This window comes from Leucoraja erinacea, chromosome 25 (genome assembly GCF_028641065.1).
Source record: "Leucoraja erinacea ecotype New England chromosome 25, Leri_hhj_1, whole genome shotgun sequence".
NCBI lineage: Eukaryota > Metazoa > Chordata > Chondrichthyes > Rajiformes > Rajidae > Leucoraja > Leucoraja erinaceus.
Genome location: NC_073401.1, coordinates 29,818,858 through 29,831,912, shown reverse-complemented (window position 1 = coordinate 29,831,912; position 13,055 = coordinate 29,818,858). Strand labels below are relative to the sequence as shown.

Below are 13,055 nucleotides of genomic sequence, written 5' to 3'. Positions count from 1 at the left end.
CCTACACACGCTAGGAACAATTTACAATTATACCAAGTCAATTTATCTACAAACCTGCACGTCTTTGGTGTGTGGAGGAAACCAAAGATCGTACAAACTCCGTACAGACAGCGCCTGTAGTTGGGATCGAACCCGAGTCTCCGGCGCTGCCCGCAGTGTAAGGCAGCAACTCTACCTCTGCGCCACCGTGCCGCCCTGTGTGGAGAATGGTGGTGGGTGATGGGTGGTGGATGAAGTAAGAATCGTAGCATTTAGAAACCTTAACATAAGCACCTGGATATGGAGGGAGTGGATCTAGTGCAGGCAGATGAACAATATCTTGCCATCCTACGATGGACACAAAACGCTGGAGTAACTCGTAGAGTCATGGAGTGATACAGTGTGGAAACAGGCCCTTCGGCCCAACTTGCCCACGCCGACCAACAATGGCCCAGCTACACTAGTCCCACCTGCCTGCGCTTGGTCCATATCCCTCCAAACCTGTCCTGTCCATGTGCCTGTCTAACTGGTCCGTAAACGTTGGGACAGTTAAACTCAGCGGGTCAGGCAGCATCTCTGGAGAAAACTTCGGGTCAAGACCCTTCTTCAGACTGAAACTGAAGCTCGCTCCAGCTTTTTGTGTCCACATTCGCTTTAAACCGGCATAGAAACGAACAAAAATAGAAAATAGGTGCAGGAGTACGCCATTCGGCCCTTCGAGCCAGCACCGCTATTCAATATGATCATGGCTGATCATCCAACTCAGTATCCTGTACCTGCCTTCTCTCCATACCCCCTGATCCCTTTAGCCACAAGGGCCACATCTAACTCCCTCTTCAATATAGCCAATGAACTGTGGCCTCAACTACTTTCTGTGGCAGAGAATTCCACAGATTCACCACTCTCTGTGTGAAATCTGCAGTTCCTTCCGACACATATCATGGCATCCTGTCCTGCACGGACATTGTGGGCTGAAGGGCCTGTTCCTGTGCTGTACTGTTCTATATTCAGACATGTTGTTTACTGACCTCTGTGTTCTTTACATGTTGCTTTAGCCACTGTTTGATGACAGGATTGTTTAAACCCTTTGTCTCACATGCTGCCCCTTGTGTTTGGTCCTTTGTAAACTAGTGGAGTTTCATGGTAACTAGTTATTCAATTCTTGTGTCGAGTCGACGGGAATGTTATATCTTTGGCTTGCGGTGCAAGGTTCGGATTTAAGTGCCTGAATTAGTTTGCCTGCCAGAATGAGATTGCACACAGCTGCTGCAACTTTTATTTCGATAAAAGACTTTTATCTTGCGATTCTCCTCTTCCTGAACCGAAAATCGTAATTAAAACCAAAGCAATAAAAAAATATTGCCTCGAGTTTCTGTTGGCGTGCAAGACCTGTTCTCGGCTGGTACACAAAAAAGCTGGAGAAACTCAGCGGGTGCAGCAGCATAGAAACATAGAAAATAGGTGCAGGAGTAGGCCATTCGGCCCTTCGAGCCTGCACCGCCATTCAATATGATCATGGCTGATCATCCAACTCAGTATCCTGTTCCTGCCTTCTCTTCCATACCCCCTGATCCCTTTAGCCACAAGGGCCACATCTAACTCCCTCTTAAATATAGCCAATGAACTGTGGCCTCAACTACCTTCTGCGGCAGAGAATTCCAGAGATTCGCCACTCTCTGTGTGAAAAAAGTTTTCCTCATCTCGGTCCTAAAAGATTTCCCCCTTATCCTTAAACTGTGTGACCCCTTGTTCTGGAATCCTTAAACTATGACCCCTTGTTCTGGAATCCTTAAACTATGACCCCCTTGTTCTGGAATCCTTAAACTATGACCCCTTGTTCTGGAATCCTTAAACTATGACCCCTTGTTCTGGAATCCTTAAACTATGACCCCTTGTTCTGGAATCCTTAAACTATGACCCCTTGTTCTGGAATCCTTAAACTATGACCCCTTGTTCTGGAATCCTTAAACTATGACCCCTTGTTCTGGATTCCTTAAACTATGACCCCTTGTTCTGGAATCCTTAAACTATGACCCCTTGTTCTGGAATCCTTAAACTATGACCCCTTGTTCTGGAATCCTTAAACTATGATGACCCCTTGTTCTGGAATCCTTAAACTATGACCCCTTGTTCTGGAATCCTTAAACTATGACCCCTTGTTCTGGAATCCTTAAACTATGACCCCTTGTTCTGGAACCCTTAAACTATGACCCCCTTGTTCTGGAATCCTTAAACTATGACCCCTTGTTCTGGAATCCTTAAACTATGACCCCTTGTTCTGGAATCCTTAAACTATGACCCCTTGTGCATGGAATCTTAAACTTAAACTGGAATCCTTAAACTATGACCCCTTGTTCTGGAATCCTTAAACTATGACCCCTTGTTCTGGAATCCTTAAACTATGACCCCTTGTTCTGGAACCCTTAAACTATGACCCCTTGTTCTGGAATCCTTAAACTATGACCCCTTGTTCTGGAATCCTTAAACTATGACCCCTTGTCCATAGAGCATCTATGGAGCGAAGGAAATAGGCAACGTTTCGGGACGAAACCCAAAGGGTTTCGGCCCGAAAAGTTGCCTATTTCCTATTGCCTATTGCTTATTTCCTACGCTCCATAGATAATAATAATAATAATAATAATTTTATTTATAGAGCACTTTAAAAACAAACATAGCTGCAACAAAGTGCTGTACATCACTAATCATTGACAAAACAGTTATTACACACCAAAAATAACAATCAAAAGAAATAGTAGGAAAAGACATGTAAAATAAAGAAACATCAAAAACACCACAAACAGAAGCTGCAGCCTCAGGCATGGTCAAAAGACCCAGGGAGTACAAATGCGTACATTTAACACTGGATTTGAAGATGGACAGTGAGTTTCTCCAGCACTTTTGTCTACCATCGATTTTCCAGCATCTGCAGTTCCTTCTTAAAACACCTGTTCTCGGCTTGTGGGGCTTTGACTGCAAATGTATTTGGTTTTTGAGGGTTTTTGGTTCCAAGTGAGTCGTGATTTGAGCATGATGAATGCGCTACTTTCAAATCCGATGAAGCTGCCGCGCATTGAAATTCCGTTTGTTGGGCTGGATTCCGCTTCTTCCCCCGCTCCCCCCCCCCCCCCCCCCCCCCCATCTGGTGGGGCTAACACTGTGCTGTTGTCCGCCCCAGGGATGCCCACCTGATTCCTGATCACACCATCCGCGCCCTGGGCCACATCGCCGTGGCACTGCGGGACACTCCGAAGGTGATGGAGCCAATCCTGCAGATCTTGCAGCAGAAGTTTTGCCAGCCTCCGTCGCAACTGGACGTTCTGATCATCGACCAGCTCGGCTGCATGGTCATCACCGGCAACGTAAGTGGAACCATGCAGAGCGGCCGTGGTGCGAGTGGCCTCCACCCAAAACGTCACCTATCCATCGTTCCACCGGAGATGTTAAGTTTAGTTTAGAGGTACAGTAACAAGTAACAAGTAGCCTTTATTGTCATTCGGACCTTGCGGTCTGAACGAAATTTAGTTGCCTTGCAGTCCTACATATAGTAAAAATGACAAAACACACAATAAACACCAATTAACATCCACCACAGTGAGTTCATCAGGCACCTCCTCACTGTGGTGGAAGGCAAAAGTCTTAAGTCTTTGTCTCGTCCCTTCTTATTCTCCCTCTGCGCCGAGGCCGCTGCCGCTGTCGTTCCACCGGGCCTGCGGTCGGGTCGAGTGGCCGCTGCTGCCGGAACGTGCCCCAGCTCCGAGTTCTGGTCGCCACTGTCCCAGCTCCGAGGCCAGGCTGCCGCTGCCGCCGTCCCAGCCGCTGCTGCTGCCGTCCCAGCTCCGATGCCGTGTGGCCGCCGCTGTCCCCGTCCCCGCTCTGAGGCCAGCGCGGAAACAGGCCCTACGGCCCACCAAATCCGCGTCTGTCGAATTCTCTGCTTCCGAGGGCGGCGGAGGCGGGTTCTCTGGATGCTTTCAAGAGAGAGCTGGATAGGGCTCTTAAAAATAGCGGAGTCAGGGGATATGGGGAGAAGGCAGGAACGGGGTACTGATTGGGGATGATCAGCCATGATCACATGTGCTGGCTCGAATGGCCTACTCCTGCACCTATTGTCTATTGACCAGCGATCCCCGCACATTAACACTATCCTACACCCACTAGGGACAATTTAAAAAAAAAAAACATTTACCAAGCCAATTAACCTACAAACCCGCACGTCTTTGGACTGTGGGAGGAAACCGATGATCTTGGAGAAAACCCACGCAAGTCACGGGGAGAACGTACAAACTCCGTACAGACAGCACCCGTAGTCGGGATCGAACCCGGGTCTCCGGCGCTGCTAAAGGATGGACACAAACTGCTGGAGTAACTCAGCCGGCATCTTTGGAGAACATGGATAGGTGACGTTTTATGTCAATAGGTGATGTTTCAAGTTTAAATCGATGACTGTCCATGTTCTCCAGAGATGCTGCCTGGCCCGCTGAGTTACTCCAGCACATTGCATCTTTTTGTGAATCTGAAATTCCTCATTTCTATGTACGATACATAGTTTATTACACAAAGTAATGGGAGTCCTTGTACAATTGACCCGAGCTAGCTTGCTTTGCCCAATTATTGCAGCCTTTGTTTGAAGAGACTCCTCCAAATCGTCGCACCAGGTCATAACAAAAGTTCGTTCGGAAAATCCGACCATGGAGTCATACAGCGTGGAAAGAGGCCCTTCAGCCCAACTTGCCCATGCCCACCAAGATGCCCCATCTACACTGGTCTTGGTTCTTGGTCCTCCAAAATATTCCAAATGGAATTTAAACTGGAGGTGGCGGAGGGTGGGCTTAAGCAAACAAGGGTCCTTGGAGAAGAAGAGCTACCTTAAATGTAGTTGCGTCTGGTTGGGTAACTATGGTAGGGTGAAGATTATTTCATGCTTTAATTGTGCGGGGGAAGAATGCTATACACATCTGTCTTGGTAGCTGGTATCTCAAATTGGATCGAATGGGATAGACTCTTCCAGGCAGAACCGCCTATTTGATCACGGTCGTTCCCCTGCCTGGTAATTGGGCCTGGGCCTCATCCATTGTCGGAGTGAGGCCCAGCGCAAAGTCCCACCACATCCCTCTAAACCAGTGGTTCCCAACGTTTTTTTGGCCATGCCCCACCTAATCACCTCTAAAATCCTGATGCCCCCCCCCCTTGCTTTCCCTTGAGAGAAAACGGAGGAAATAGATATTATAAGGGTAACTTAGCAAAAGCTCTTTGAATCGCATTTCTAAATCCAATTCAATAAATAAGGTTCTCCCATGACCTCGCGCGCTTCGTGCGACGTGCATGGAGAGCGATGGCGCGGTGATTATGTAATAACTACACAATAAACACCTTTTTTACCCCCAAAAAATTATTTACTCAAAATAACATTTGAAACATAAACTACATATGTTTACCTGATGGAAAATCCAAAAAAATAAAAATCGAAAATTTAGACCCAGACCTCAGTCGCGCTCATTGCCCCCCCCCCCCCCTTAAAAATCAAATTGCCCCCCTGTGGGGCGTACGCCCCACGTTGGGAACCACTGCTCTAAACCATTGCTATCCAATGGAAACCCAACTGCTGCACGCGGTCTGGTCAGTCAGTTGAAAGTGAGAATGTGCATTTATTCACAAGCATGAATGAATGAAAGTACGATTATTGGCCAAGTATTCACATACAAGGAAAGCCTTGGTGCTCCTCCCGCAAGTGACAACATGGCATACAGTGACAGTTAGGAATGACACATAAAACATTAAACATGAATAATAAAACATTATTAATTAAACATGTGCATTAAATAAAATACCAGAGCAGATGAAGGGTCCCGGACCGAGACATCGCCCATCCAGGTCCTCCAGAGATGCTGCCTGACCCGCTGAGGAAGGGACACCCTTTAAATATTCCCCTCTAATTTAACCCGATGCCCTCTAATTTTGCACTTGCCTTCCCTGGGGAAAAAGAGAGAGTGTGTACTCACCGTGTCCACGCCACAGTTTGAGAGATTTAAGAGGCTGCAAAAGGCCTACAGAAGTGGACTGACCAACTCTTGCATTTTACAGCAATATATTTACCAAGAAGTGTGGAACCTCTTTCAACAAATCAGCGTGAAAGCCAGTTCTGTTGTTTATTCGGCGACTAAAGACCACAAAGACCATGGTTACAGGTAGGCTCACAATTCTTTTTTTTTTTTTTTTTTTTTTAATTTATTTTTTATTAGAAGTACGGTAAATTACAATACTACACAACACATATATCTTAATACATTTTTTGTCCCGCTTCATTTTTTTTGAGCTTTAAGAAAAAGGTAGAAGTAAGGAAAGTAAAGAAAGTGCGCAAGAGTCGTGAAGTGCAAGAGTGTTGGGAAAAGAAAGCCCCTTAGAAAAGAAGTTAGAGAAGGAAGTAAAGTGAGAAAGTAGACCCTAGAAAAGAAAGAAAAAGAAAATAGGAACAATCGCTCTATTATAACATTAAACTCCGCAGAAAGGGGATTACCAACCAAGTCTGTTTTTGTTGTTTTACCTCCCGTTACCAGGTCCTGATACCATTTATTTATTTATTTGTTTATTTAAATTACTATTGCACCTCATACTTGTAATAGGTCCAGAAACATAGACCACGTCTTTAGGAATTGGTCTGCTTTACCTGCTAAGAGGAATCTCATCTCTTCCAGATGTAATGTTTCAAACATATTTGATATCCACATTTTTATTGTTGGTGTGGGCGCATTTTTCCAGAATTTAAGTATAAGCTTTTTTCCCATTTTTAGCCCGTAATTAAATAAATTCTTCTGCTTCTCACAATCCTTGCAGCCAATCTCGCCATGCGTGCATTTTCTGTTTTAAACTTCAGCCTGTCCTATTCCTATTCAGGCGGCATAGTGTTTCCATGAGCTGGGCGTGCAGTTTAAATGTTCTGTATTTCTGAATGGAATAAACATAGAAACATAGAAAATAGGTGCAGGAGTAGGCCATTCGGCCCTACGAGCCTGCACCGCCATTCAATATGATCATGGCTGATCATCCAACTCAGTATCCCGTACCTGCCTTCTCTCCATACCCCCTGATCCCCTTAGCCACAAGGGCCACATCTAACTCCCTCTTAAATATAGCCAATGAACTGGCCTCAACTACCCTCTGTGGCAGAGAGTTCCAGAGATTCACCACTCTCTGTGTGAAAAAAGTTCTTCTCATCTCGGTTTTAAAGGATTTCCCCTTTATCCTTAAGCTGTGACCCCTTGTCCTGGACTTCCCTAACATCGGGAACAATCTTCCTGCATCTAGCCTGTCCAACCCCTTAAGAATTTTGTAAGTTTCTATAAGATCCCCTCTCAATCTTCTAAATTCTAGAGAGTATAAACCAAGTCTATCCAGTCTTTCTTCATAAGACAGACCTGACATCCCAGGAATCAGTCTGGTGAACCGTCTCTGCACTCCCTCTATGGCAATAATGTCCTTCCTCAGATTTGGAGACCAAAACTGTACGCAATACTCCAGGTGTGGTCTCACCAAGACCCTGTACAACTGCAGTAGAACCTCTCTGCTCCTATACTCAAATCCTTTTGCAATGAAAGCTAACATACCATTCGCTTTCTTTACTGCCTGCTGCACCTGCATGCCTACCTTCAATGACTGGTGTACCATGACACCCAGGTCTCGCTGCATCTCCCCCTTTCCCAATCGGCCACCATTTAGATAATATCCCATTCGGCCCTACGAGCCTTCACCGCCATTCAATATGATCATGGCTGATCATCCAACTCAGTATCCCGTACCTGCCTTCTAAAGACCTATCTTTCCCCCTTGTCCTCACCTTCGACCCTACCAGCCGTCAACTACAACAAATAATCCTCCGACATTTTCGCCACCTCCATCGGGATCCCACCCCTGGCCACATCTTCCCATCTCCTCCCCTGTCTGCTTTCCGCAGAGACCGCTCCCTCCGTAACTCCCTGGTCAATTTGTCCCTTCCCACACAAACCACCCCTCTTCTGGCACTGTCCCTTGCAACCACAGGAACTGCTACACTTGTTGCTGTACCTTCCCCCCCCCCCCCCCCCCCCTTGACTCCATTCAAGGACCCAAGCTGCCGTCCCAGCTGTGGCAGAGGTTCACCCGCACCTCATCTACTGCATCCGCTGCTCTAGGCGTCAGCTGCTCTACATCGGTGAGACCAAGCGCAGGCTTGGCGATCGCTTTGCCCAGCACCTCCGCTCGGTCCGCAATAACCAACCTGATCTCCCGGTGGCTCGGCACTTCCACTCCCCCTCCCATTCCCAATCCGACCTTTCTGTCCTGGGCCTCCTCCATGGCCAGAGTGAGGCCCACCGTAAATTGGAGGAGGGGCACCTCATATTTTACTTGGGGAATTTAAACCCCAGCGGTATGAACATTGACTTCTCTAATTTCAGGTAGTCCTTACTGTCTCCTCCACTTCTCAGCTCTCCCTCAGCCCACTGTCTCCGCCTCTTCCTTCTTCCTTCCCCCCCCCCTTCCCCCCCACCCCACATCAGTCTGAAGAAGGGTCTCGACCTGAAACGTCAATGATCCACATAGGTGGACAACAATGATGGAGAAACTCAGCGGGTGAGGCAGCATCTGGGGAGCGAAGGAATAGGTGACGTTTCGGGTCGAGACCCTTCCGGGTCTCGACCCGAAACGTCACCTATTCATTCAAGGTGTCGACCAATGCAGACGTGAAGCTCACCATTTGACCTGTTTTTACAAAATATTAAATGGTCAGCTCGACATAGATCTACAAGACCTACACCAAACCCAAACCAATTAGGGGCAGACGAGGGCATTCGATCCAATTTGAGATCCCGGCTACCAAGACAGATGTGTACAGCAATTCGTTCTTCCCCCGCACAATTAAAGCATGGAATAATCTTCACCCTACCAAAGTTACCCAACCAGATGCAACTAAGGGACGACAGATGGCACAATGGGCTAAGTGTTCGGCTGGCGACCGGAAGGTAGCCGGTTCGAATCCCGCTTGGAGTGCATACTGTCGTTGTGTCCTTGGGGCAAGACACTTCACCCACCTTTGCCTGTGTGTAAATGTAATGTAATTATGTGAAGCACTTTGGGGTCAATGCAAATTGACTAAAAATGTGCTATATAAATAAGATTATTATTATTATTATTATTATTATTAAATTCCCAAAAACCCTTTCTGGCTTTAGTCCTTCCTCCACCACCTCCAGTTTAAATTCCATTTGGAATATTTTGGAGGACCAAGAAACCAAGGCTAAAAAGTCGCCTAATCCTTCACTCCACAGATGCTGCCTCACCCACTGAGTTTCTCCAGCATTGTTGTCGACCCTGTGTTTCACCATGGGTCATTTACAGACGTGGTGTCAGAAGTGGGATACCGAGCCGCACCTCCAGAGGAGACTGCGAGCTGAGCGCGCGCGTGCTTCTTGCTCGTTTTGTTCGGCAAGGCGGTCTAATTCTGCGCCGGTTTCTTCCCGTGTCAGGCACTGCTCCCTGGCTGTGGTCAACGCCCTGGCCAATATCGCAGCCAACCTGCAGGGGGAGCAGCTGGTGGATGAACTCCTGGTCAACCTGCTCGAGCTCTTTGTTCAGCTGGGCTTGGAAGGGAAGCGAGCCAGCGAGAGGGCGAGTGAGAAAGGGCCCGCGTTGAAGGTAAGCGGAAGGTGGCCGCCGCCGCTCGCAGACGGCGCTCCTGTCGGTGCCTTCTGGACAATGGCCGACCCGCCGATCGATTCATTGTCGATGGTAGACCAAAACCCCCAGACCCGAAACGTCACCCATTCCTTCTCTCCACAGAGACGCTGCCAGACCCACTGAGTTGCTCCAGCATTTTGCGTCTGTCTTCGGTGTAAATCAGCATCTGCAGTTCCTTCCTACACACCGAGTTGATGGCACTGATTTATCCCCCCTCCCATTCCCCCTCCCCATCTGCCTCCCCCTCCCCCTCCCCTCTCCCTCTCCCCCATCTCTCTCTCCCATTCCCTCTCTCTCTCTCTCCCATTCCCTCTCTCTATCTCCCTCCCTCTCTCTCTCTCTCTCTCTCTCTCCCCTTCCCTCTCTCCTCTCCCTCTCTCCCTCTCCCCTCTCCCCTCTTCCCCTCTCCCTCTCTCCCTCTCCCTCTCCCCTCTCCCTCTCCCTCTCCCTCTCCCTATCCCTCCCTCTTTTCCACCCTCCCTCCCTCCCCCCATCCCTCTCCCTCTCCCTCTCCCTATCCCTCTCCCTATCCCTCTCCCTATCCCTCTCCCCTACCCCTCTCCCTACCCCCTCTCCCCCTAAACCAATCCATAAGGTCATCCCTATCCCTCTCCCTATTCCCTCTCCCTATTCCCTCTATCCACCTAAACTTCTCCCTATCCCTATCCCTATTCCCATCCCCCTATCACTATCCCTATCCCCTCCCCCTCTCCCCCTATCCCTCTCCCCCTCTCCCCTCTCCTCCCCCCCCCCTCCCCCATTTTGTATCTATCTTTATTTACTTCTCTGTCCGGTCTTCCCTCAGCCTCCTACATTCCAGAGAAAGCAATCAAAGTGTCTCCGACCTCTCTCTCTCTCTCTGTAGCTAATACGCTCTGTTCCATTAAGCATAGAACGATGTCCTTTGGGTTAGCATTATGACACAAGATTTCCACATCCGCACCACATGTCCTTTCCAAAGAGAGACACAAAACGCTGGAGTAACTCAGCGGGCCAGGCAGCATCTGCAGAGAGAAGGAACGGGCGAGGTTTCGGGTCGAGACCTATTGTCTATTGCAGTTCTTTCTTAAACACTTCTAACGGTGGACATCTCCACAATGCCACCTGGCTGCTTTAATTCTGCTCTTTGCTTCATTCGTAACCTTCCCACTTAGACCTCTTTGCCAATGCTTTGACCTTGTGTGCAGTTAGTTACACAGCAACTTTTCCCAGCAGTTTGTCCCAGTGTTGCAACGTACCCTTGTTAACAAAGTTTATGACTGAGCTGAATATTAACCAATATTTATCCCATGGAACACATTTCAGATTTGAAACTTTTTTTTTACTGCATTTCTATCCGATTTCTTCATTCATAACTATTGTTGACAAAATATTTATTTACTCAAGCCAATTATAATTTGTTCCCTGGTATTTTCGCCATCAGTTCAGAGATTTTGGGGTTATTCTTTTTTTTGGAAGAAAATTGCCAGAATAATTCCTAGCAATCTGCAATTTAAATTATATTTGGGGTTTTACTTTGGGAAAGGTAAAAAAAATAATGCCCATGTCATGATCTCTGGCTGAAATTAAAAATCTTTTAGGCTTCAGTGCAGGTTTAAAATCCTGATTTCATTGCTGTGAACTCCATACACTAGTAGCATAGAAACATAGAAACATAGAAATTAGGTGCAGGAGTAGAGGCCATTCGGGCCTTCGAGCCTGCACCGCCATTCAATATGATCATGGCTGATCATCCAACTCAGTATCCCGTACCTGCCTTCTCTCCATACCCTCTGATCCCCTTAGCCACAAGGGCCACATCTAACTCCCTCTTAAATATAGCCAATGAACTGGCCTCGACTACCCTCTGCAGCAGAGAGTTCCAGAGTCTCACCACTCTCTGTGTGAAAAAAGTTCTTCTCACCTCAGTTTTAAAGGATTTCCCCCTGATCCTTAAGCTGTGACCCCTTGTCCTGGACTTCCCCAACATCGGGAGCAATCTTCCTGCATCTAGCATGTCTTGCTAACTATTCTGCCTGGAAGTTCTAAGGCATTATTATTATATAAGGTACACAAAAATGCTGGAGAAACTCAGCGGGTGCAGCAGCATAGATAGATATAGATATAGATATGCCATTTATTGTCACTATACATGTACAGTGAAACTGAAAGCTGCTCGTACTCAGTGCATACATACAATTTAGCACAAAAAACAAAAGACAGAAAAACAAAAAACAGAAGGGCCCGAAACGTTGCCTATTTCCTTCGCTCCATAGATGCTGCTGCACCCGCTGAGTTTCTCCAGCACTTTTGTCTACCTTCGATTTTCCAGCATCTGCAGTTCCTTCGTAAACATTATTATTATATATATTTGTTGCTGACTTTTTCAAATCTTCAAATCAAAAGTGTTCTTTGGTTATTTGATTATTTTATACTTATGACTGAATTAAAATAGTTGTCCACTGTCCAATCCTCAACTACTGTCAATCTCGTTGGTGACACACGGATTATTTTTGATGGGACTTTGGTAGACAAAAGTGCTGGAGAAACTCAGCAGGTGCGGCAGCATCTATGGAGCGAAGGAAATAGGCAATGTTTCGGCCCGAAAAGTTGCCTATTTCCTTCGCTCCATAGATGCTGCCGCACCCGCTGAGTTTCTCCAGCACTTTTGTGTACCTTATATAATAATAATAATGCCTCACAACTTCCTTGTAGGGCCGAGATGGCCTGTTTCCGTGCTGTAATTGCTATATGGTTATTGTCTATTGTCAATATAATGGCTCAGTTGTAATCGTGTATTGTCTTTCCACTGGCTGGTTAGCACGCAACAAAAGCCTTTCACTGTACCTCGAAGGTGGACACAATATGATGGAGTAACTCTTCATGTCTGAAGAAGGGTCTCTCGCCCATTCTTTCTCTCCAGAGATACTGCAAGTCCCGCTGAGTTACTCCAGTATTTTGTGTCTAGCTTTGCAGTTTCTTGTTCCGACATGTAATAAGAAGAGTTTTGAATAACAGATCAATCATTGAAATGTCTTTATTTCAGGCTTCAAGCAGTGCAGGGAATTTGGGCATTCTCATTCCAGTCATTGCGGTGGTAAGTGACTTCTTGAATATCAACTAAATCATGCCAGCCCGAACATGAGAAGGTGCTTAACCTCGCCTCATCATCAATGTTTACGGTTCTAGGAGTATCTTGTATTTGAGTGATAATCCCGATGTTGGGGGAGTCCAGAACCGGGGGCCACACACAGTTTAAGAATAAGGAGTAAGCCATTTAGAACGGAGATTAGGGAACGCTTTTTCACACAGAGTTGTGAGTCTGTGGAATTCTCGGCCTCAGAGTGCGGTGGAGGCAGGTTCTCTGGATGCTTTCAAGTGAGAGCTAG

At 47.0% G+C, this 13,055-nt stretch overlaps 1 protein-coding gene across 1 annotated transcript in view; it reads left to right on the top strand.

Moving 5' to 3' along the window:
• The window catches only part of pi4kab (phosphatidylinositol 4-kinase, catalytic, alpha b), a 114,166-nt gene that overhangs the window by 30,263 nt on the left and 70,848 nt on the right, over positions 1–13,055 (top strand). The window contains exons 16-19 of the mRNA XM_055655413.1: positions 3,155–3,338; positions 6,061–6,164; positions 9,477–9,645; positions 12,713–12,763. Coding sequence (XP_055511388.1) covers positions 3,155–3,338; positions 6,061–6,164; positions 9,477–9,645; positions 12,713–12,763 — 508 coding nt within the window. The remainder of the gene's footprint in view (positions 1–3,154; positions 3,339–6,060; positions 6,165–9,476; positions 9,646–12,712; positions 12,764–13,055) is intronic.